General features: G+C 29.6%; 4 protein-coding genes and 1 pseudogene across 5 annotated transcripts, besides 1 other annotated feature; 4 read left to right on the plus strand and 1 right to left on the minus strand.

The window, feature by feature from the left end:
• Positions 1 to 424: 424 nt before the first annotated feature.
• TVAGG3_0229950 (homeobox protein transcription factors family) lies at positions 425 to 1,534 on the minus strand (the record flags this gene model as incomplete). The annotated part of the gene is made up of 1 exon (XM_001302633.1): positions 425 to 1,534. The coding sequence occupies one exon, from the start codon at positions 1,532 to 1,534 to the stop codon at positions 425 to 427; it is 1,110 nt and encodes a 369-aa protein (XP_001302634.1).
• A 1,689-nt stretch (positions 1,535 to 3,223) lies between these two features.
• Positions 3,224 to 27,231: part of a mobile genetic element that runs on past the window's edge.
• TVAGG3_0229970 (uncharacterized protein) lies at positions 3,445 to 3,758 on the plus strand (the record flags this gene model as incomplete). The annotated part of the gene is made up of 1 exon (XM_051227312.1): positions 3,445 to 3,758. A coding segment is annotated over one exon (314 nt), but the record flags the coding sequence as incomplete, so codon positions are not given.
• TVAGG3_0229980 (uncharacterized protein) lies at positions 8,062 to 8,908 on the plus strand (the record flags this gene model as incomplete). The annotated part of the gene is made up of 1 exon (XM_051227313.1): positions 8,062 to 8,908. A coding segment is annotated over one exon (847 nt), but the record flags the coding sequence as incomplete, so codon positions are not given.
• TVAGG3_0229990 (uncharacterized protein) lies at positions 9,632 to 9,904 on the plus strand (the record flags this gene model as incomplete). Its single annotated transcript, XM_051227314.1, has 1 exon — positions 9,632 to 9,904. The coding sequence occupies one exon, from the start codon at positions 9,632 to 9,634 to the stop codon at positions 9,902 to 9,904; it is 273 nt and encodes a 90-aa protein (XP_051112300.1).
• On the plus strand, positions 10,092 to 11,371 carry TVAGG3_0230000 (annotated as a pseudogene). The gene has a single exon. A coding segment is annotated over exon 1 (1,280 nt).

Consider the following 27,231-nt stretch of genomic DNA (forward strand, 5'->3'; position numbering starts at 1 on the left):
CAAATACGAATTATAGTAATGAGTTTGAGTAAAGTATGAAGCAAATCAAATCCAAATAGTGTTTCTCGAATATTATAAAATATAACTCTAAAAAATAAGGATTTTACGCACGCTTATGTATGGCACTATCACTTGATTGTCCCAATATAAGCAGGTGTGCGCGTAAGAATGTTCTCAAGCCCGTATGGACAGTGGCAGCGGTCACCCTCCGGGTAGCTTGAAAATAAATGTTAAAATTGAAAAACTCTGTTTGGCTGTTTAAAGTGTCCCAAATATTATTTAAAGTAAATCCCCCTTTTTAAAAAAATAATAATCTAATCAAATAAAAAACGGAATGAGTAGATAAAATTGATAGTTTATATCAGATCAAACGAAGCTAAAAAATCATGAAAAAATAACAAAAATAAAATAATAAATCCAAAATTCAAATGCGACGTTTCCTTTTCACTGGGTAAAAATCCTGTCTAAGTCTTGAGTTCCTGAAGAAAGTGTCCAAATACTTCCTTGTCACTCCAAATGTTGAACATAATTCATCTTTTTCACGAGCAGTCGGATAAGGATGATTTTTATGTTCATACAACCACCTCTTTAGACCATATTTTACTATTTTTGATGTGTAACACTTTCCATCTTTTACCAACATATTTGATTCGTTTGGCAACGCTCTTTTCTTTTGTGTCTGCACTTTACGGACCTCCAATGAACTTCCCGATGGTTTTTCTTCGCTTATTTGGTCGTTTGGCTCTGACATATCTTGGGAACTTTCAGAAGTCGACTCCTGAGAAGATTCGTTGTGAATTTCTTGTGATTCATCTGTTGTTTGATGTTCTTCTTCAGTTTTTTCTTTATAATTCTCAGGAATCTTTATACGAATAAGAGGCTTTCTTGGTTTAGGTACTGTAGAAGATTGTTGTGTCTCTTCTGTTTTGTTTTCTTCTTTTTTGTTATTTATTTCAGATTCTTGAATAATTTCTAAGATTATTGGTTCTTCTGATGAGTCTATTGATGAGCTTTGTGATTCTTCTTCCGTTTTATCATCTTCTCCGCTATTTTCATCTATTGTTTCATGATTTTGATTTTCATCTTTTCCTTCTGACTTTTCTGGTATTTGATTTGATGTGTTTTCATCAGCGAATGGCTGTTGGTTAATGAAAATACTGTTTTCTCCAATTAATCCGTGTAATCTTAATAATGTAGCCTCATCTTCGTCTTCATCTGAGCTGCTGCTACCTAGTATGTCGTCTATTTTGTCAATTCTCTTTGATCGGATGAAATTCCTTCCTTGTGTAAAGAATACAGAACAAATTTCTTCATCAGGCCTTTCTATGATGTCTTCATGATAGTTATCTAACTCTCGTAGTATGCTTGCTGCTGTAAACTGTAAGAGATTTGGTTTTTCTTGTATTGGAGATGAAATTTGAAATGGATCATTGTTTTCTTCAATATCCTTGACGATTTGGTATTCATCATGGCAAAGATGAGCCGTTGGATCGTTTGGCTGGGTGTTAAAACTCACAGTGTCTTCAAAATCCATTAATAAGAATGATGGCTAAAAATTGAATGAAAAATGAGAATGTCGAAAGAGTTAACGATATAAAATAATAATGCACCTTGTGAATCACTTAAAATAAATAAAGAAGAATTAAGTTCATATCTAATACTTTTCTCAGAAAAATCGAACTCCTTTCAATTAATACATCAATTTTGAATTAAAATCATAGCATGAGAATATTAATACATGTCTGATAGAAGAAGCAAACATATAAAATAAACGTCCGTTGAAAAAAATATTGAAATTCGGAGATTGAAAAAATGCCCTACGTTCCCAACTTCTGGAAAACGGTTTTTCACCCTTATGATCAGTTTCAGACACTTTGGGAATCTCCCAAACTTTGATATTTTGCATTATGATAGAGAAACGTGTCCAGTTTAACGCACAGTTGTTTTAAAGGCAAATGATGATATCACATGAAATTATCAAATTATCAAATTTTGAAGTACCAGTCCAAAGGGTTAATTAGATCCTACACAGATGTGCGATAGTGAAACATATGTGTTCTTGATTTGAGAAGTCCTACTGATAGAGGTATGAATCTCACAGCTTTGTGTGAGTGTGTCTGACACTTGTATAGAGTGGAATATGCGCCGACATATATTATATAATAACATGTAGTTGATAATTATGAAAAAATAGAATTTGATGCGAATGATATTGAAAGTTGTTTTGTAATTTGATATTTTTCTTATATGTGTTAATTAGTAATGGCTTGTTTGTTGTGATCGTACTGTGAAAAATGAAAGGTATTTTAAATTAAAAAAATGAGATTTTGAGATATCTCTAGAATTAAGAATTTATTATGTATTTGACTTTTATATAACTATGTGTAAAGGATCTCGATGTCTATATGCTTTAAATAAAATTAAATAAAATGAGATAAAAAATTAAAATGGACAAGAAGATATATGGAAATGTAATTTGTATTGTATTGGTTGTTGGCAAAATGATTTTAATACAGATTTAAGGATTTGGAATGGATTTGAAATTAAATGATTTTTATTCAAGGAATAATAAGATTTTGAACTGGTTTTTATTTTGAGAATGTAAACTCCTTCCATAGGATATGTATTAGAAAGATCAATTTTAAACTTTTTGAAAGAATTGTTTTTTTGTTGAGTGATTTTCTCTCATTTGATAATATTTTTAAGTTGGCGTATCTTACGCCCTTCCAAAAATATGTATTAGAAAGATCAATGTCAAACTTTTTGAAAGAATTGTTTTTTTGTTGAGTGATTTTCTCTCATTTGATAATATTTTTAAGTTGGCGTATCTTACGCCCTTCCAAAAATATGTATTAGAAAGATCAATGTCAAACTTTTTGAAAGAATTGTTTTTTTGTTGAGTGATTTTCTCTCATTTGATAATATATTTAAGTTGGCGTATCTTACGCCCTTCCAAATATTTCTTAAAAATTTAAATTTGTCTCATCTCCTACTCTAGTAGTATATAGTGCGGGTTTTGTGACTTTTTTTGTAAACGTAAGAATTCATACAATATCGAGTGATTTTGTATCATTTTTTTTTACATATGAAGTAAAAAATGTATGATTCTTACGGTTTTTATTCTTACGTTTTTGAATAAATCAAGATTTAAAAAATTTTCAAAATTGTAAGACATTTACACTAAACCCATACATAATGAAATAAAAAAAAATAAAAAAATAAAAAAAATAAACTTTAAAAATTCATGTCTTACATTTTTGAATAATTTATTTTTTAATTTGTATGAAAATGAGTGTCAAAACTAACAACGTTAAAAAATTGGGATTCACAAATGAGGAAATAAAGGATATATTAGAGGAAGCGGGTTATGAGGTTAGTAAATATTATTTAAGAAATTGTCAAAAATTCGCGGAGTTTTTAAATGAGTTTGATTATGATAGAAAAATGAATAAAGATGATGTTATAAATTTCTTATATCCCACATCTGAAGAAAAACCTAAAGAACCTGATGTTTTCCCTGAATATTATGAAGAACGGATTAAAGATGATGAATATGATGAAATTGAAAGACTGGAAAAAATAAGAGATGAAATAGATGAAAAAATTAAGGAATTAAGAGAAGTTGAAAAATATAATGAAAATGAAGTAGAGGGTTTAATGAATATCCCAGCTTCAGAATCAGCAGTTCAAAAATCTCATGAAGAAAGATATAAAAATTATGTCTCAGAATCAACACAAAATTTATTAGATGGTGAAATAGACGAAACACTTTCAGAAGAAGGTACTAAATTTATTCATAAACATAAGTTACAATTTATTGACGATGGAGATTATCCATGTATATTACTTTCACCTCCTCTTGATTCTGAAAAATTCAAAAAAGCACTGAAAAATGTAACATATGCAACAAATACGATTAAGAAAGAAGACCATGATATTTACACAAATTATTATTTAAATAAATGCACAGGTGTTGATAAAGTTTTTGATTTGTTAGATAAAATATCAAAAGAAACAATTGGTACATATAAAATTTTATGCGATTGTGGTTTCATTATTGAAGATACCAATAATGTTTCATATGAAAGAACAGCACCGAAGGAAGATGAAGTTGAAAGGTCTATACCATTCATTATTAAGAACATAAAAGATATGAAAACGTATAAGCATTATATTTATTCATTTATTTCAGAAAAAATGGAAGCAACCCATAAAACATCATCTCATCATTTTATAGCTATTCATACATTCCTTTTCAAAGTTGTGAAATTAAATAAGACAGGAATTAGATTTAATGTATCAGGGTACGCATTCTTGAGTAAATTAAAATGTATTCGTCACGTCGCGATGATAAAAATTTATGTGTTCTTAATTCATTTTATGGACTTTAGCCCTGGACTTTAAAAAAATAAACTTTATTTTTATTTATTTTTTAATTTTTATTCTTACATAAATGAACAAAAACGGAACAGCTAAAATGAATGATAATCAAATTAGAGCAGAAGGTAGAAGGTTATTTAAACGCTTCTATAACATTCCTGATGGTGTTAATCCTAAAACTCGTAGAAGCTATTTAAATGAAGCAATAGATGCATATGAAGGGTTTGACATTTCATCAGAAAGTGAGAGGTTAGCAAGAATGTTAAACGTTAATATTGATTTTTATTATTGTGACCCTCAACCAGAAGACGTAGACATTAACAAGGTAGACTTTCCATTAGTGGAATCAATAATGATAGATCCAGAATTTGAAACAGTAAATATTTTATTAACACAGAGTCCATGTGGAAAACTTCACGCTGACAGAATAACAGACGTTGAAGCACTCACCGGCTATAAAGTTTGTCCATATTGCAAAGAAGAAGTTTATTCTATCCGTGATGATCCAGAAAGGAAAAACCAAAGAAGATTTTTAAAACATTGTGAGAAATGTAAAGAAAATAATGGAAGATTAATTCAAGACGTTCAATTGCAAAACACACAACAACCATATGCACCACATATCACGAAACAGAAGATATATCAATGGCTATTAGCACATAATTTGCAGGAATATTATAAACCAACAAGATATTATATTACTTTTGACTTCGAAACATTAGAGACTAAAGAAGAACTTCAACTTTCTGAATGTGCAACTTTGAACGCTTACTTAAAACCATTTATGGTATCATCAACTGTCAAAATAAAGCCGCAAAGCGGCGAGGTCGTAGACCGTGATAAAACATTTACGAGGAATTTTTGCTTAACTTCGAGTGATTCTTTTATTTCTGATTGGATTGAGTTTTTATTTTCAACCTGTTCATTAGTTGCTAAATCAAATATTGAACAATATGAAGAATTAATGAAGCCGCAAACGGACCAAACGGCGGGGACTTTGTCTCATACATTAAATGAGAAACAAAAGGAAGCATGAAAGAGCTTTTAGATGAAGAATTTAATAAAGTGAATATCATAGGTTTTAATTCGGGAAAGTTTGATTTAAATTTAATTCTTCGTGATTTAAACACTGCAAAATGGAAAATAAAATCAATGCTGGGTTCATCTTCTCAATTTAAGCAAATCATTGTAAAGAAAACAAACTGTCCATATGAATTAAGATTTATTGACATCAGAAATTATATAGCGGGTGGGACATTAGACCAATTCACTCAAGATTTCGGAAACAATAAATCACGTGTTAAATCCTTTTTCCCTTATCAATTCATCACGTGGGAAAATTACGAAGATGAATTATATAAAAAGGAACCATTCACGAAAGATTCATTTTATTCAGCATTAACTCAAGAAACTATATCCGATTCAGATTATCAAATATATCTCAATGATGCTAAAAATTTTGAGAATAGATTAGAATATTTTATTCATTATTGCAATAAAGACGTTGAAATTATGATTGACCCAATTGATAAAATTATTGAAGAAACATTTGTTTATAAAATTGACATGCTTCATAATCTTTCTTTATCATCGAATGCATCAATGATTCGTTACGCGTTAGCATATAAGAACTTCAATCCTAACGAAACATATCCAGAAGAAGAAAATGTGGAATCAAGTTTTGAATTAACGAAAAAGTATTGGAAATATAAAATTGAATCATATAAGAAACAAGATGAAAAAGCAGAAAGGATACTAAAAACAATGTTTCAATGGATGACTATCAATACTATCACGATTTAATCCTTTCATCTAAATGCAAAATGTGTGGTAAAGCGTTTACATATGCAATAAACCAACATTGGATAGAATCGATAATGAAAAACCACATACCAAAGAAAATTGTCAGTTAATGTGTTGTTATTGCAATGTCGTAAAATCAAATAAAGATGAAAGATGTTCAACGTTTAAGGAATCAATTTAAGAAATTACACATTAAAAAATAATTTACCAATGACTTTAGATTCAGTTGAAGCTTATCACATTCTCCGTAATGGAATTACTGGTGGTCTATCAAAATGTTCAACATCGTGTTAATCTTAAAGGAATCACGCACATTAATAAACTTTCATATAATCCAGAAACTAAAACTGTATCAAATGAGGACACCACCAACATTATGACTCATTTTGTTGGTGTTGATTTTAATTCATTATATCCTTCATCATTTTCATCTAATCCTCATGATTTCATTCAATATACTGACCATAAAATGTATATGCCGGGAAGATTGAATGGTGTTATCATTTGTGATACAGCAACAAAGAAAGCAAAAGCACTGGGAATTATTAGAAAGAAAAATACTTTATTCGTGGCTGAAGTAAAGGGTCACATTGATGAAAAATACATTAATGATTACATAAACTTTTTACCAATAATAAGAAACTTAGATATTATCACAGATGAAAAAACAATTGGTAGTTTTATGTATAATTACATGAAATCAAACAATCTACCAGTTGACCAGAAACAGAGGAAATTAACTCAGTTAGCATCAACACACAACCAATATCAACCATTTTCTTCTTATTATCTTTGGTATCTAATAGACAGATTTCATTTTATCATTGATGATATTCAAATCAATTTTAACATTTACGAAAAACACTTGCTTTAATGAATTTGCGAACGAATTTATGAACGAAAGACAAAAGGCTGAATTAGAAGGAAATAAAGGAAAAAGTTTATTTTGCAAGATTTCACTTAATGGATCATATGGTTACGATGCAATGAATACACAAAATTACGCAAAGACTAAAATAATGAATGCACAGAAGGCACGCGTTGCATGTATGTCAAATAAGTTTAAAAACATAAGAGAAATAGGTGAAGATACGTATCAAGTGATGCTTAAAGATAGATTTTATAGATGTGATACATGTTTACAAGAGGCATTCTTCACTTTAGATAACGCAAAATACTGGTATTTGGTTTTCATTTATGATTTTATGTATAAATGCATGAATGTTAATCGTTTCATTTCATTGAAGGTGATACTGATTCATCTTATTGGGCAATCGCTGGCGACCCAAATCTTCCTAACACTCAAGCATTTCAAGCAATTGTTACTGATAAACAATTTTATGATAAAAACATTTACAAATTCGCACCTTTTGATTTCTTTTGTTTTAATGAGAAATTTAAACCTAAATTAAAGAATAAAGCTGAAGAAAAAGCACATGAGAAGAAGTTATTGGGTTTAGCAATTGAGAAACAAGGTGATAACATGGTTGCTTTATGCCCCAAGTGTTATACATCATTCAACGGTTCAATTGATGGAAGTGATTTTAAAAAGATTGCACAAAAAATGAAAGGAGTTAGTTTACGACAAAATAAACAATTAACACCTAAAAATTATTTGGATATAATAAATGATAAAGTGATATTTGATGGTCAGAATATTAATTTACAACTTAAAAACGGTCAATGACTCGCTTAACAATTGGTAAGACTGCATTAACAGGAGCACACACTAAGGCTGTGTGTTGTGAAAATGGATGTTGTATGCCATTTATTTAATAAAATGCCACAGAAGAGACAAAAGGAACCGTTAATGATGTTTTTGATACTATGATTCAAAGAGGTGGGCACCCTTAAAACATTTATTTTATTTTTATATAAATGGATAACGCAGATTTAGAAAATTTAATTGATGATTTAGTACTTAATCAAAAAATTCTTAGTTATTATGAATTAAAATCATATCTCCAAAAATATAATAATAATATAACGGGTGATGATATGGGATATTATTATCCATATTATAAAAATGAAATTTTGAAATATCATGATAGAATAATTTCTAAAATTAAAGACAAAATTAAAAATAATGAATATTCAAAGGGAAAAACTAAATCACAACTGAAACAATTGAAAGATTTTAAAAATAAAGTATTAACAGAAGAAGATATTGATGAATTATATAAATTATATAATCCTGAGCCGCAAAAGCAAAAGAAGCAAAAACAAAAGGTGCAAAACGCCCAGGTCCTTCAGACCATAAATGATGCACAAGCTTTAATTTATGATTCATTAGTTAAACCATATTCAGCCCGACTTTTAAATGAAGATCAACTTTTGGAATTCATCCTTCAACATAAACTCGAAGCGGGAAAGTATATTAAACCTTTATATACAGCATATTTAAAACAAATGAATAGAATACATCCAGAATTAATGAAGGAAGGAAGGAATTCCAAAACTTCATCATCCAAAATCAAAGCAGATAAAATTAAACCACTTGCAACACCAAAACCTCTAACGACAGTACCTGCAACACCAAAACCACCTCCTCCTTCAGTTAATCTTTCATCATTCACTTTATTATATCCATTTCAAACATTAAAGAAACAAAAAGATTTTAAAAAGGATTTCAAGATATTAAATAAACCAATTGACCCAAAAATTCAACCGTTAAAGGAAAAATTTAGTCGCCCTTCATTTGCACCATATCCATATTCATATGAAATCGATCATTTAGAATATTCAAAAGGAAACGTTACTTATTTATTTACCATTAACATTAACACCAGATATTTATATTGCATTCCAGTGAAAGGGAAAACAGAACAGGAAACAAGAAGAGCTATTCAATACTTACTAGATCATGAAAGAGTAGATAATATCAGGGGTGATGGTGATAAAGGATTTCAGGCAGCTATGACTCATTATTTTCCACAAATTAATTTTTACTTTTCATCCTCTCCATATACGTTTCATAATAAAATAGTTGATGCGGTAATGAGAACTCTTAGAGATGCGTTAGGGGTTAACGGTCAGATATACTGGGATGGAAATCATGACTCCATCATACAACAGTTAGTATATTATTACAATAATACATGGCATAGAACAATAAACATGAAACCAGTGGAAATGAAAAATGATATTTCAAAAGAATGGGAATATATTAGAAAGCAAATGGAAAGGTTGAATGATGTTAAACGTGAACAAATTAATTCGGGGCTCATGAATTTTAAACAAGGGGATAAAGTTTTGATTCATCTCGATTATGGAAAAACTGATAAATCAATGACAAAAAGAAGACGAAGATTTGACACAATAGCTGAATTTGTTAGATATATTAACGGCAATGCATTAGTTGAGGTTAACAATAAATTAATAGAAATTCCGATTTATTTTATTACTCCATTATATTTAAATAATATTTAATTTTTTTATTTCGTAAGAAATGAGTGACAACGAAGCATCCAAGAGTCCAGACAATGAATATAAAAAGAAACTAAACAGAATTAAATCAAAAATATGCTATTACAAAAAGAAGCCACAATGCGGTGAGGTTGAAAACGATAAAGAGAGGAAAGAAATAATCGAAAAATTAGAAACTTACCGTTCAATCCTTAAACTGAGTGAAGCAAAAATAAAAGAATTTAATAGAATAAATAAATTGATTGGAAGAGATGAATTTAATAAAGATGAATTTTTAAACTCAATCCAAATTTAATTTTTATTCCTCTTCGACAACATCTCTCTTTCCATCATTACTGCATAACCACATTTTCTCAATTTTAGTGGTTTGTTATTTTTAACATGTTCTTGCATCATTTTTATCATTTCCTCCCTTGTTATGATTCGTGGTAAATTTTGAGCTTGTGGGGTATTCATTTATGATAAAAATAAAAATTTAAATTATGCCGTTTGCTCTTTTGGAGCTCAGGACTTTCAGTCCGTTCAAAAGTTTGAGACAACATGACATTTTGACAACAACACAGGAGGAAGGTAGTTATGACTTATTTTTGAAGAACTGAAGGTGTCACTACGTCACCATGTGTCACTCGGTTAATTAACTTTTCTGAAAAAATGAGACAACATGACATTTTGACAACAACACAGGAGGAAGGTAGTTATGACTTATTTTTGAAGAACTGAAGGTGTCACTACGTCACCATGTGTCACTCGGTTAATTAACTTTTCTGAAAAAATGAGACAACATGACATTTTGACAACAACAGCAGGATTAATGCAAAAATAAATTCAAATCATACTTTATAAAGCTTCATTTACAGGTATTTCATCGTCAGTAAATGAATCCTCATTATCGTTTGGTTCAACCTGTTTATATAATCCTTTCATTTCTTCTTTCAAAACATAACACCATGTTTGTTTACCATCTATTCTTCTCTGTTTCTTATCACATTTATCTTTAATGCTCATTTGAAAGTTTTTGTCTTTCATGTCTGATGGTTTGCAGAATAGAGCATTTTTACATGTCATACCTGCACACAATTCATCATAATGTGTATTTATCCATACATCTAAAGGATTTGTTGATAATTCAATTAAATCTTGTTTGGCTTCAGTCATCGGTATGATTCGTACATTAAATGATGAAAGGTCATATTGCATAAAATATGTTAGTAAATTATCATAAAATTCCTTAGTGCATGAATCCATTAAATTCTTGAAGTAATCAAATTGACCCTTAAATTTACCATTAACTCTTAAAACTACGTATCTTCTGTCTCCAACTTCAATTTTGACAGGGTAAACGTTATTAGTTACGAAAATGAAGTTTGCAACGTTCTGAGCAGTTCTTCTGGGTTGATTCTTTTCATTAATTCTAATCTCATTATCCGTTATAATTGATTTCAAAGCGTTGAAGTTAGAATCATAAGTAGGTAGAATTGGTGATGGCAAGGTTGTTGAGACAAAGGTCAGAAAGAATGAAAAATCCCCAGTTTGGGATAAGAGATTCCAGTTCAATGTCTCAAACAAGAAGGAGGTCCTCCACTTGCGCATTATGGATAGTGACCACCTTTCAAAGGATGACCCAATCGGCACAATGGAAATCCCACTTGAGTCAATTAACCCAGACAAGCCAGTTTTCCAGTGGTTCCCAATCAAGCTCGCTCCAAAGGTTAAGCCAGATTCAATTCCATGCCAGCTCAGACTTATCGTCGAGTTCATCTAAACAATTAACGGTTTGAACGAACTCCATGCAAAATATTTTTTCATTACAATAATATTTTTATTATTATCCATCTTTCATAATTAATATTTTTTCCATGATTTTTTATCTTTAAGTGTTATATGGTGGCATGAAAGTTTTCACATGCTCAAGCATGCAAAATGACTAAATAACTAGATAATATAGGATTTAAACAAACAAATTAGATTTAGTTTTTTATTGATTGATTTTTGCTTGGAAAATCTTCCAATTCAATTTTTTTGTCATAGATAATAATTTGGATTACAATAATTGGTGTAATTACAAAAAAATCTTTTTCAATGAAATATTATTCATTTCATTCAATACAAATGTGATATCATTATACACTAGTCCATGCAAATCCAAGTTTCTATAAGTAATTCCTTATTAAGTTCTTTGGTTGAAAAGATATCTGCGCTTGAAACTTTCTATAGATTGAGCCTTAAATATTGTGGGAAATCGAACAACAAACAAATAGTTCTCTTATATCATATCATATATATTGTTTATTCTGCATTTTTAAAAGAATATCGTTAAAAATCTTGTTAAATGTATCTATTTCAAGGGTGATATCAGTTTCTTTCATATACTCGTGACAATACTGATCTGAGCAGTAATCTTTTCTAGATAGACAGTCTTTTATCTTTGAAGATATATTTTTTTGGTTTATGTTCATAACTGAATGGTAATTAACATTTGAATTTAATGCCAAATCTTTAAACCATTGTCTGCAGTTATATTTATAAGGAAGTATTTCAATTAAATGAGAGTTATTCCTCATCCATAAAGAATGAGTTAAACCACTTCCATGAACACCAATCAAAACATCTGTTCTTGATATCAGACGTATTTGATCAATAAATTTAAGCTTTTCTAGATGAACTATACTAACATTACAAAAATTACAACTATTTTCTATCGAATTTCGTAATTCTACAGAGTTTGTAAGTTTCCTATGCTTAGAATTACGATCCATGATGATTATATTAGTAGAATTTTCATTTTTCGAAGAAATATTATTAAATTTAAAAATTTCTTCTCTAAAGCTTTGAATTGTAGATCTAGATATATTGTAATTGAATAACAAAGAGTCAGTTACGTTTCTTTTCTTCAATAAATCACTTCCTTCTGGCTTTTCTATACCTAAAATTAAATTTTCGAATAAAAAATTTGATTTTGGAGGTATAATATTGATAGGATGCGAAGTAATTGTACTAATTAGGTCTTTAATGAAAGCCAATGAGTCATTATTCTTTAAGAAAATTAATATTTTTGATTTCGAAATTTTTGAATAGTAAGTATCAATAAATTGCTTGAGTGGGAGTATAAAATCATAAACTGAATGCCACAGCATCTGGTTATTTGGATGAATTCCATATAAAAACGAAAAATTCGGAATAAAAGTTAAATTATTGATAATTTCATTAATAACTATTGGCTCAAATACTAACCGATCAGATTCTTTATCAAATGGATATCCTCTTGCCCCAAGAACCAAAAATGGGCTTGGAAAAACAAAATTTGCTGGGGAATAAAATTTAATATGTCTATTATGAATTATTATATTCCTTCCTTCACACCATCTGTCTCTCCAGTCAGTCCCATGACAGAATAGTTGTGAATACTTGGATTTTGAAAATTCTGTAATATTAAGTTGAATTTTGCGCTTGAAATTGGATAGCATCTTATAAAAAGCTGAGTTATCGCTGTAAAATGTACTGTTAGATAGACAATACAAATCACAAGTGTAATTTTGGACGAAAGGCATATGAAAACGAATTTCTAGAGATTTGTTAGTAATGTTCTCGATTGTTGCAGATCCCGGTGAAAAAGTTATTTGTTTTCCATAAGCTTCTGTGATAAGTGCAAAATTATTTTTGAATGAAGGGAAAACAGTTGCAACATTGTAATCTATTATAATATTTTCGCCTAACACTTGAATATTTTTTATATTTTTGCAAGAATTATCTGTGAAAGAAATTAAATTCTTCAAACATTCTATTTTTTGGTATGATAGCATGAAAAATTGAAATGATATGGCAAATGCCATTAAAATTGTGATTGTAATTAGCTCTAATTTCAAGATCAATGAATCGAGCTTGCGAAGTAGAGAGATGATTTTCGACGAGCAGAATATTTGGAATTTGAAAAAGTGAAAGTTTTCTTTGAATTCTGTAAGAGTAAGTAACATAATTACCAGAAATTATACGTTCAAAGTTTGAGTTTATCATACATTCTGATAATGTAAAATAGATAGATTGTCGATCACAAATAGTTTCATTTGCTCCAAACATCAGTTTTAGCATCGAATCTCTGTTGTGATATCGGCAGATTATGGAATTTAATCTGACCTTAATCTTCATCAACAAAATCTGTAATAGAATTTGAAGAGAAATTCATTATTATTCAATTACTCCGTATGGCCAAGCAACATTTTCAACATTACTGACATCGTTGAAGTGTCCAAAGAGGATACTACTGTTTCCACTCTCGAAAGTCCTAAAAATGTCCTCCAACTACCACGAAATCGGAATATAAAAAGAATTCATAGCGAAATTCCATAAAAATAAACTTACAAAGACGATTAACGTTTTAACGTGGACAAAGTAATTCGTATCCTCCCCTCGATTTCGTTTCTGCCTTGGCGAAAGTTGGAATGCAACAGATTAACCAGTATGTCGAATGTTTTTGTCGTATATGTCCATTGTTTTGGATATAAGAGAATATAAGTTACCCGCTTGCCTGAATTTTTCACACAATTTTGACCTGAAAAAGCAGAATTCGTCAGAATTCAAAAATTAATAATTTAATTTCATGAAGGGAACAACAATTGTACCATGGATAAAATTTGGTCATGCATAAGAATCTATTGCTATGAACCAAAGTTCCATCTCTTTTCTAGATTCTTTTTGAATTCGAATATGCGATGCTGAGATTCATTTTTCGCAGACTTCAAGAAGATATTGCTTGGATGAGTAACAATTTCACCAATTTTTATGATAATTCTGGAGTCCATTTTCGCTTTGACCGTTTAAATGCTTATCTTTGTAGCTTCGAGAATGAAAGTATATGACATAATTCGCTTGAATGGCCAAAGAATACAAGAAGGAACTAATTATACGATTCCAAGTATTATTTCCAATGCAAACCAGATTACTTTTTCATTCACGAATCCTGTTATGAATGACGAGTGGAAGAAAGGATTAATAGAAACGCCTTCAGGAACAATACTTTGTCCACAAATAAGGCGTATTTGCCTTAATAATTCGATATTCGCAGCAGAAGCGAAAAAGTCATTAATGATGTTTCAAGAATTTACATCGACTCCAAACCGCCTTCGGACGCGTTCTTGTCGACCAAAATCATCGCAATCAATTGCATCGTTGTAATTTAGTTATTGTTGCAACACTTGGCTTTTGGCGGTGGTTATGAAGAGCATGCAGCTGAGAAGGTCATGGTATCACTGATCTACTAATTATATGATTATTTTTGTATATTAAATTTTATTATATATATTATAATTTTGTTTTTTGTTTTTTTTTAAATTGTTTGTGTTTGAATTATCACCATGTTGTTTTTACATATTCCTTTTTCTTCTTGCTTCAAAAATTGAGATATATTTTCGGAAAATGGAAAATAGGCCAAAATTCCAAATCATTTAGATTTGTTTTCATTGTTTAAATTCGATTTTGCTAGGAAATCCTTAAAAAGTAAAATTGAATAAATCTGTCAGGAGAACTAACTAAATTTTTTAAAAATGAGCAAATTATATCACTAGACATTACTGCTCATAAGATCATTCATGATAGGCTCTATTATAGAGTTCAGTACAGTGATAATTCCTATCACCTGGAAATGCTGATTTACAAAGCCTGAATTAAAAGATAAAATGAAAAGTTACTTATTCGTTATTCTACAATAAGATCATGAACTGTAAAGATTGCGGCTAAGCAAACTGATCTATCCCCAAGCATTTGATGCTTTGAATTCTCAAAAGAAGAATACAAATAGAAAATTTATCGATATATTTGATATTTTCCGGATTTGACAATATAGTACATCATATATCAAACAGAATAATATTATTGATGCTGATTTAAAGATTTGATACGATCTTCGTTATTAATCATGTACGAAAGGATGAAATCTAACAATGCTATACGGAAATAAGTTATCGAACATTTAAACTACTATTTCCAAAAGCTTAAATATTTATGTTATCAAAGGCTAGAAGAATAATAAAAGTTTATTTGTTAGCAAAATAGTAAAATGAATTGATGTATATTCTTTTTGTTAGTCATGATATTTAGGTGATCATGTTTTTAATTACGAAAAACATTAATTACTTTTTTCGGATTTACATAAAAATCAGCAACAGAAAGAATCATATTCATAGCTCTAATATGCTAAAGAGATGGATTTTATAGTGAAACTAGTATATAATTTTAAAATATAAAGAAAAATATTCAAATTTCAGAACGATTCCTTCCAAAGTAGATTGTTACAAAGTATGATATAGAACGCTTTGTTATCTGATTTTTTCATTGATGAAAGCAAATAAGTTTAAATTTTCAAAATCAATAATTTAATTAAAGACAAATACGAATATAGTAATGAGTATTGATAAAGTATGAAGCAATCAAATTCAAATAGTGTTTCTTCGAATATTATAAAATAATAACTCTAAAATAAGGATTTTAGCGCACGCTTATGTATGGCACTATCACTTGATTGTCGCCAATATAAGCAGTGTGCGCGTAAGAATTGTTTCTGAAGGCCGTATGGACAGTGGGCAGGCGGTCACCCTCCGGTAGCTTGAAAATAAATGTTATAATTGAAAACTCTGTTTGGCTGTTTAAAGTGTCCCAAATATTATTTAAAGTAAATCCCCCTTTTTAAAATAATAATCTAATCAAATAAAAACGGATGAGTAGATAAAATTGATTAGTTTATATCAGATCAAACGAAGCTTAAAAAATCATGAAAAAATAACAAAAAAAAATAATAAATCAAATTTCAAATGCGACGTTTCCTTTTCACTGGGTAAAAATCTGTCTAGTTCTGAGTTCCTGAAGAAAAGTGTCCAAATACTTCCTTGTCACTCCAATGTTTGAAACATAATTCATCTTTTTCAGCGAGCAGTCGATAAAGGATTGATTTTTAATTTCATACAACCACCTCTTTAACATATTTACTATTTTTGATGTTGTTAACACTTTCATCTTTTTACCAACGAATATTGAATTGCGTTGCAAACGCTCTTTTCTTTGTGTCGCACTTTAACGGACTCCAATGAACTTCCCGATGGTTTTTCTCGCTTATTTGGTCGTTTGGCTCTAGATACTCTTGGGAATTTCAGAGTGCGACTCCTGAAAGATTCGTTGTGAATTTCTTGTGATTCATCTGTTGTTTGATGTTTCTTCAGTTTTTTCTTTATAATGTTCAGGAATCTTTTATAGGGGGGGGGGGGGGGGGGGGGGCGAATTAAGAGGCCTTTCTCGTTTAGGTACTGTAGAAGATTGTTGTGTCTCTTCTGTTTTGTTTTCTTCTTTTTGTTATGTTATTTCAGATTCTTGAATATTTTAAGATTATTGGTTCTTTCTGATGAGCTCTATTGATGAGCTTTGTGATTCTTCTCCGTTTTATCATCTTCTGCCGCTATTTTCATCTATTGTTTGAATGATTTTGATTTTCAAATCTTTTCCTTCTGACTTTTCTGGTATTTGATTCTGATGTTTTTCATCAAGCGAATTGGTGACTGTTGTTAAATGAAATACTGTTTTTCTCCAATAATCGCGTGTAATCTATAATAATGTACCTCATCTTTCGTCTTCATCTGAGCTGCTGCTACCCTAGTATGTCGTCTACTTTTGTCAATTCTCTTGATCGGGATGAAATTCCTTCCTTGCTTAAAACGAATAGCAGAACAAATTTTCTTCATTCAGGCCTTTCTAGTGATGTCTTACATGATAGTTATCTTAACTCTCGTAGTTATGCTTGCTCTGTAAACTGTAAGAGATTTGGTTTTTCTTGATTGGAGATGAATTTGAAATGGGATTCATGTTTCCTTCAATATCCTTGGACGATTTGGTATCATCATGGCCAAAGATGAGCCGTTGGATCGTTTTGCTGGGTGTTAAAACTCACAGTGTCTTCAAAATCCATTAATAAAGAATGATGGCTAAAAATTGAAGTGAAAAATGAGAATGTCGAAGAGTTACGATATAAAATAATAATCGCACCTTGTGAATCACTTAAAAATAAATAAAGAGAATTAAGTTCAAATATCTAATGACTTTTCTCAGAAATATCGAACTCCTTTCAAATTAATACATCATTTGAATTAAAATCATAGCATGAGAATATTAATACATGTCTGATAGAAGAAGCAAACAGTATAAATTAAACGTCCGTTGAAAAAAATATTGAATTCGAGATTGAAAAAATGCCCTACGTTCCCACTTCTGGAAAACGTTTTCACCTTATGATCAGTTTCAGACACTTTGGGATCTCCAATACTTTGGATTTTTGCATTAATATAGAGAAACGTGTCCAGTTTAACGCACAGTTGTTTTTAAAAGGCAATGATGATATCACATGAAATTATCAAATTATCAAATTTTGAAAGTACCAGTCCAAAAGGTTTAATTAGATGCCTACACGATGTGCGATTAGTGAAAATATGTGTGTCTTGATTGAGCAAGTCCTACTGATAGAGGTATGAATTCTCACAGCTTTGTCGTGAGTGTGTCTGACACTTGTATAGGTGGAATATGGCCGACATATTATATATTAATACATGTGTTGAATAATTATGAAAAAATAGCATTGGATGGCGAATGAATATTGAAAGTGTTTTGTAATTTGAATATTTTTCTTATATGTGTTATTCAGTAATGGCTTGGTTTGTTGTGATCGTACTGTGAAAAATGAAAGGTATTTAAATTAAATGAGATTTTGAGATATCTTCTAGAATTAAGAATTTATTATGTATCTTGAGCTTTTATATAGACTATGTGTACAGGAATCCGATGTCTATCATGCTTTAAATAAAATTAAATAAAATGAGATAAAAAATTAAAATGGACAAAGAATATATGGAAATGTAATCTTGATTGGTATTGGTGTTGCAAAATGATTTAATACAGATTTAGGATTTGGAATGGATTTGAAATTAATGATTTTATTCAAGGATAATAAGATTTTGAACTGGTTTATTTTGAGAAATGTAAACTCCCTTTCATAGGATATGTATTAGAAAGATCAATTTTAAACTTTTTGAAAGAATTGTTTTTTTTGTTGAGTGATTTTCTCTGCATTTGATTAATATTTTTTAAGTTGGCGTATCTTACGCCCTTCCAAAAATATGTACTTAGAAAGATCAATGTCAAACTTTTTGTAAAGAATATGTTTTTTTGTTGAGTTGATTTTTTCTCTCATTTGAATATGATTTTCAGTTGGCGTTCTTACCCTTCCAAAAATATTGTAATTAGAAGAATATATGTCAAACTTTTTGAAAGAATTGTTTTTTTTGTTGAGTGATTTTCTCTCACCTTTGATAATATTAATGTTAAGTTGGCGTATTTACGCCCTTCCAAATATTTCTTTAAAAATTTAAATTTGGTCTCAATGCTCCTACTCTAGTATATATAGTGCGGGTTTTGTGACTTTTTTTGTACACGTCAAGAATTCATCCAATATCGAGTGATTTTTGTTTGTATCATTTTTTTTTACATATGAAAGTAAAAAATGTATGAATCTTACGTTTTTATTCTACGGTTTTTGAATAAATAAGTTTAAAAATTTTCAAATTGTAAGAAAAACAATTTTTTAAAACACTAAACCCATACTAATGAGAATAAAAAAAAATAAAAAAATAAAAAAATAAACTTAAAAATTCATGTCTTACATTTTTGAATAATTTAATTTTTTATTTGTATGAAAATGAGTGTCAAACTAACAACGTTAAAAATTGGGATTCACAAATGAGGAAATAAAGGATATATTAGAGGAAGCGGTTATGAGGGTTAGTAAATATTATTTTAAGAAATTGTCAAAGAATTCGCGAGTTTTTAAATGAGTTTTGGACTTATGATAGAAAAATAATAAAGATATGTTATAAATCTTATATCCCACATCTGAAGAAAAACTAAGAGAACCTGATGTTTCCCTGAATATTATGAAGAACGGATTAAAGATGATGATATGATGAAATTGAAAGACTGGAAAAAATAAGAGATGAAATAGATGATAAAATTAAGGAAATTAAGAGAAGTTGAAAAATATAAGTGAAAATGAAGTAGAGGTTTTAATGAAATATCCAGCTTCAGAATCAGCAGTGTTCAAATCTCATGAAGAATAGATATAGAAATAATGTCTGAGAATCAACACAAAATTTATTAGAATGGTGAAATAGACGAAACACTTTCAGAAGAAGGTAACTAATTTATTACATAAACAATAAGTTATACAATTTTAATTGACGATGGACGATTATCCATGTATATTACTTTCACGCTCCTCTGATTCAGAAAATTCAAAAAAGCCAGCTGAAAATGTAACATATGCAACAAATACGATTAAGAGAAAGAAGACATGATATTTACAGGGGACAATTATTATTAAATAAATGCAGGCAGGTGTTATAACAGTTTTTGATTTGTTAGATAAAATATCATAAAGAAACAATTGGTAATATAAAGATTTTATTGCGATTGTGTTTCATTATTGAAGATACCCAACTAATGTGTTCATATGAAGAAGCAGTCACGTGAAGGAAGATGAATTGAAAGGTCTAGTACCATCATTATTATAGACCATAAAAGATATGAAAACGTATAAGCATTATATTTATTCATTTATTTCAGAAAAAATGGAAGCAACCCATAAAACATATCCTCGTCATTTTATAGCTATTCATACATTTCCTTTTTCAAAGTTGTGATTAAATAAGACAGGGAATTAGATTTAATGTATCAGGGTTTACGACATTCTTGAGTAAATTAAAATGTATTCATCACGTCGCGGATGATAAAAATTTTATGATGTTCTTAATTCATTTTATGGCTTTAGCCCTGGACTTTAAAAAAATAAACTTAATTTTTATTTATTTTTTTAATTTTTATTCTACACTAAATGAACAAAAACGGAACAAGCTAAATGAATGATATCAAATAGAGCAGAAGGTAGAAGGTTATTAAACGCTTCTAATAACATTCCTGATGGTGTTAATCCTAAAAATCGTAGAAGTATTTAAATGAACATAGATGCATATGAAGGTTTGACATTTCATCAGAAAGTGAGAGGTTAGCAGAATGTTAAAAGCGTTTAATATTGATTTTTGATTATTGTTGACCCTCACCAGAGAACGTAGACATTAAAACTAAGGTAGACCTTTGCCCATTAGTGGAATCAATAATGATATATCCAGAATTTGAAAGCAGTAAATATTTTTATTAACACAGAAGTCCATGTGGAAAACTCACGCTGACAGAATAACAGACGTTGAAGCACTCACACGGCTTAAAGTTTGTCCATAAAAAAATTGTAGAAGAAATAAGTTTATTCTATCCGTGATGATCCAGAAAGGAAAAACCAAAGAAGATTTTTAAACATTGTGAGAATGTAAGAAAATAATGGGAAATTAAATTCAAGACGTTCAACTTGCAAAAACACACAACATATGCACCACATATCACGAAAAGAAGATATATAATGTGCTATTAGGTCACATAATTTGGCAGGAATATTATAAACCACAAGATTATTAATTATTACTTTTGACTTCGAAACATTAAGAACTAAAAGAAGAACTTCAACATTTCTGAATGTGCAACTTTGAAACGCTTACTTAAAAAAGCCATTTATGGTATCATCAACTGTCAAAATAAAGCCGCTTTGGCGGCGAGGTCGTGACCGTGATAAAACATTTACGAGGAATTTTTTGCTTTAACTTCGAGTGATTCTTTATTTGCTGATTGGATTGAGTTTTTATTATTCCAACCTGTTCATTAGTTGCTAAATCAAAATTTGAAACAATATGAAGAATTAATGAAGCCGCAAACGGACAAACGGCGGGGACTTGTCTCATACATTAAAGAGAACAAAAAGGAAGCAATTGAAAGAGCTTTTTAGGATGAAGAATTTAATAAAGTGAATATCATAGGTTTTAATTCGGGAAAGGTTTTGGAATTTAATATTTAATTCTCGTGATTTAAACACTGCAAAATGGAAAATAAAATCAATGCTGTTATCTTCTCAAATTTAAGCAAATCAAACTTGTAAAGAAAACAAACTTGTTCCATATAATTAAGATTTATTGACATCAAAAATTAATATAGCGGGTGGGCATTAGACCATTCCACTCAGATTTCGTAAACATTAAATCACGTGTTAATCCTTTTTCCCCTTTCAATTATCACGTGGAAAATTAACGAAGATGAATATCATAAAAAGGACGCATTCACTGACAATTCATTTTATTCACATTAACTCAAGAAACTATATCCGATTCAGATTATCAATATATATCAATGATGCTAAAAATTTTGAGAATAGATTAGAATATTTTTATTCATATATTCGCAATAGACGTTGAAATTATGATTGACGCCAATTGATAAAATTATTGAAGAAACATTACGTTTATAAAATTGATAATCTTCATAATCTTCTTTAATCATCGAATGGCTTCAATGATTCGTTTAGCTTAGATATAAGAATTCAATCCTAAACGATAACATATGCCAGAGAAGAAAATGTGGATCAAGTTTTTGAATTAACGAAAAAGTATTGGAAATATAAAATTGAATCATATAAGAAAGCAAGATGAAAAGGCGAAAGAGATACTAAAAAACAATGTTCAATGGATGACTTTCATACTAATCGACGATTTAATACCTTTCATCTAAATGCAAAATGTGGTGGTAAATGCGTTTACATATGCAATAAACCAACATTGGATAGAATCGATAATTGAATAAACCACATACCAGGAAAATTGTCAGTTAATGCTTTGTTATTGCAATGTCCGTAAATCAAATAAAGATAAGATGTTAATCGTTTAAGAATCATTTAAGAAATTAAAACATTAAAAAATAATTTAACCAATGACTTTAGATTCAGTTGAAGCTTATCCACATTCTCCGTAATGGAATTACTGGTGGTCTAAATCAAATGTTCGAACATCGTGTTAATCTTAAAGGAATCACGCAATTAATAAACTTTCATATAATCCAGAACTAAATACTGTATCAAATGAGGACACCACAACATTATGACTCATTTTGTTGGTGTTGATTTTAATTCATTATATCCTTCATCATTTTCATCTAATCGCTCATGATTTCAATTCAATATCTGACTCATAAAAATGTATATGGCGAAGATTGAATGGTGTTATCATTTGTGAATACAGCAACAAAGAAAGCAAAGCACTGGGTAATTATTAGAAAGAAAAATACTTTATTCGTGCGAAAGTAAAAGGGTCACATTGGATGAAAAATACATTATGATTACTATAAACTTTTAACAAAATAAGCAATTTAGATATTATCACAGATGAAGAAAACATTGTAAGTTTTGTATAATTAATGAAATCAAACAATTCTACAGTTGACCAGAAACGAGGAAATTAACTCAGTTAGCATCTAACATCACAACAATATCAACCATTTTCTTCTATTATCTTTGGTATCTTAATAGACAGATTCATTTTATCGATTTGGGGATGAAAAATATTTTTTCCCCCCAATCAATTTTAACATTTTACCGAAAAACTTGCTTTAATGAATTTGCGAACGAATTTTATGAAAACGAAAGACAAAGGCTGAATTAGAAGGAAAATAAAGGAAAATTTATTTTGCAAGATTTTCACTTAATGGATTGGATCATATGGTTTACGATGCAATGAATACACAAAATTACGCAAAGACTAAATAATGAATGCCCACAGAAGGCAACGCGTTGCATGTATGTCAAAATAATTTAAAAACATAAGAGAAATAGGTGAAGCTACGTATGCAAGGTGATTGCTTAAAGATAGCTTTTATAAGATGTGATATCATGTTTACAAGAGGCATTCTTCACTTTAGATAAGCGCAAATACTGGTATTTGGTTTCATTTATGATTTTATGTATAAATGCATCGAATGTTAATCGTTTTCATTTCATTGCAAAGGTGATACTGATTCCATCTTATGGGCCGCTGGCGACCCAAATCTTCCTAAACACTCAATGCATTTGAAGCATTGTTACTGATAAAGCAATTTTATGATAAAAACATTTACAAATTCGCAGACCTTTTGATTTCTTTGTTTTAATGGAGAAATTTAAACTTAAATTAAAGAAATAAAGCTGAAGAAAAAGCAGCATGAGAAGAAGTTATTGGGTTGCAATTGGAGAACAAGGTGATAACATGGTTGCTTTATGCCCCAAGTGTTATATCATCATTACGGTTCAATTGATGGGAAGTGATTTTAAAAAGATTGCACAGAAATAAAGTGAAAGGCTTAGTTTTAGCGACAAATAAACAATTAACACCTAAAAATTATTTGGATATAATAAATGATAAAGTGATATTGATGGTCAGAATATTAATTTACAACTTAAAACGCGTCAATGACTTGCGCAATTAACATTGGTAAGACTGCATTAACAGGAAGCACACACTAAGGGCTGTGTGTTGTGAAAAGGATGTTGTATGGCCATTTTATTTAATAAAATGCCACAAAGAGACACAAGGACCGTTAATGAAATGTTTTTGAATACTATGATTCAAAAGAGGTGGGCCCTTAAACATTTATTTATTTTTAATATAAATGGATAGACGCAGATTAGAAATTTAATTGATGATTTAGTACTTAATCAAAAATCTTAGTATATTATGAATTAAAATCATATCTCCAAAAATATAATAATAATATAACGGGTGATGATTATGGGATATTATTAATCCATATTCAATAAAAATGAATTTTGAAATTCAATGATAGAATAATTTCTAAATTAAAGACAAAAATAAAAATAATGAATAATTCAAGGAAAAACTAAATTCACAACTGAAAACAATTGAAAGATTTTAAAAATAAAGTATTAACAGAAGAAGATATTGATGATTATATTAATTATATAATCTGAAGGCCGAAAAGCAAAAGAAAGCAAAAACAAAAGGTGCAGAAACGCCCAGTCTTCAGACATAAATGATTGCACAAAGCTTTAATTTATGAATTCATTATTTTAAACCATATCAGGCCCGAACTTTTAAATGAAGACAACTTTTGGAATTCATCTTCAACATAAAACTCGAAGGGCGGGAAAGTATATTAAACTTTATATACAGGCATTATTAAAACAAATGATAGAATAGTCCAGAATTAATGAAAGGAAGGAAGGTAATTCCAAAACTTCATCATCCAAAATCCAAAGCAGATAAAATTAAACCACATTGCAACACCAAAACCATCTAACGACAGTAACTTGCAACACCAAAACACCTCCTCCTTCAGTTAATCTTCATCATTCATTTATATATATCGCATTTCAACATTAAAGAAACAAAAAAGATTTAAAAGGATTTCAAATATTAAATAAAACTAATTGACGCCAAAATTCAACGTTAAAGAAAAATTTAGTCGGCCTTCATTTGCACCACTATCCATATTCATATGAATATCGATCATTTAGAATATTAAAAGGAAACGTTACTTATTTTATTTACTCATTAACATTAACACGTAGATATTTATATTGCATTCCCAGTGAAAGGAAACACAGGAACAGGCAACAAGATAGAGCTATTCATATTATAGATCAATGAAAGAGTAGATAATTATCAGGGGTGATGGTGATAAAGGATTTCCAGGGGCAGCTATACTGCATTATTTCCACAATTAATTTTTACTTTTCATCCTCTCCATATACGTTTCATATAAGATAGTTGATGGCGGTAATGAGAACTCTTAGAGATGCGTTAGGGGTTAACGGTCAATATACTGGGATGGAAATCATGAACTACATCATAACAACAGTTAGTATGATTATTAAATAATACTGGCATAGAACAATAAACATGAAATCGCAGTTGAAATGAAAAATGATATTTCAAAAGAATTGGGAATATACTTAGAAAGCAATGGAAAGGTTGAATTGATTTTAAACGTGAACAAATTTAATTCGGGCTCATGAATTTTAAACAATGGGGATAAGTTTGATTTCATCTCGATTAATGGAAAAACTGATAAAATCAATGCAAAAAGAAGACGAAGATTTGACACAAATAGCTGAATTTGTTAGATTATATTGAACGGCAATCTTAGTTGAGGTTAACAATAAATTAATAGAAATTCCGATTTATTTTATTACTCCATATATTTAAATAATATTTAATTTTTTTATTTCGTAAGAATGAGTGACAACGAAAGCATCCAAGAGTCCAGACAATGAATATTAAAAAGAAACTAAACAGAATTAATTAAAATATGCTTTACAAAAAGAAGCCACAATGCGGGTGAGTGAATAACGGATAGAAGAGAGGAAAGGAAATAATAGAAAATTAGAAACTTACGTTCAATCCTTAAACTGAGTGAAGCAAAATAAAAGAATTTAATAGAATAAATAAATTGATTGAAGAGATGAATTAATAAAGATGAATTCTAAAATCAATCCAAAATTTATTTTTATTCCTTCTTCGACAACATCTCTTTTCCATCATTACTGCATAACACATTTTTCAATTTTAAGTGGTTTGTTATTTTTAACATGTTCTTTGCATCATTTTTATCAATTTCTCCTTGTTATGATTCGTGGTAAATTTGAGCTTGTGGGGTAAATTCATTTATGTAAAATAAAATTTAAATTATGCCGTTTGCTCTTTTGGAGCTCAGACATCTTCAGTCCGTTCAAAAGTTTTGAGACAACATGACATTTTGACAAACAACACAGGAGGAAGGTAGTTATGACTTATTTTTGAAGAACTGAAGGTGTCACTACGTACCCATGTGTCACTCGATTAATTAACCTGTTCTGAAAAATGAGACAACATGACATTTTGACAACAACACAGGAGGAGGTATTATGACTTATTTTTGAAGAATGAAGGTGTCACTAGTCACATGTGTCATCGTTAATTAACTTTTCTGAAAAAATGAGACAACATGAATTTTGACAACAACAGCAGGATTAAATGCAAAAATAAATTCAAACACCTCTACTTTATAAAGCTTCATTTACAGGTATTTCACTCGCAGTAAATGAATCCTCATTAATCGTTTGTTCAACTGTTATATAATCCTTTCATTTCTTCTTTCAAACAATAAACCAATGTTGTTTACCCCTCTATTCTTCTCTTTTCTGTATCACATTTATCTCTTTAATGCTCATTTGAAAGTTTTTGTCTTCATGTTGATGTTTGCACGATGAGCATTTTACATGTCATACCTGCACACAATTCATCATATGTGTTTATCCATACATCTAAAGGATTTGTTGATAATTCAATTAAATCTTGTTTGGCTCAGTCAATCGGTATGATTCGTACTTAAATGTGAAAGGTCATATGCATAAAATATGTTAGTAAATTAATCATAAATTCCTTAGTGGCATGAATCCATTAAATTCTTGAAAGTTAATCAAAATTGACCCTTAAATTTACCATTTAACGTCTTAAAACTACGTATCTTCTGTCCTCCAACTTCAAATTTTGACAGGTAAACGTTATTAGTTTACGAAAATGAAGTTTGCAACGTCTGAAGGCCGTTTCTTCTGGTTGATTCTTTTCAAAATTAATTCTAATCTCATTATCCGTTATAATTTGATTTCAAAGGCGTTTGAAGTTTGCGAGTCTC

Source organism: Trichomonas vaginalis, chromosome IV, assembly GCF_026262505.1.
Source record: "Trichomonas vaginalis G3 chromosome IV, whole genome shotgun sequence".
NCBI classification, from domain to species: Eukaryota; Parabasalia; order Trichomonadida; family Trichomonadidae; genus Trichomonas; species Trichomonas vaginalis.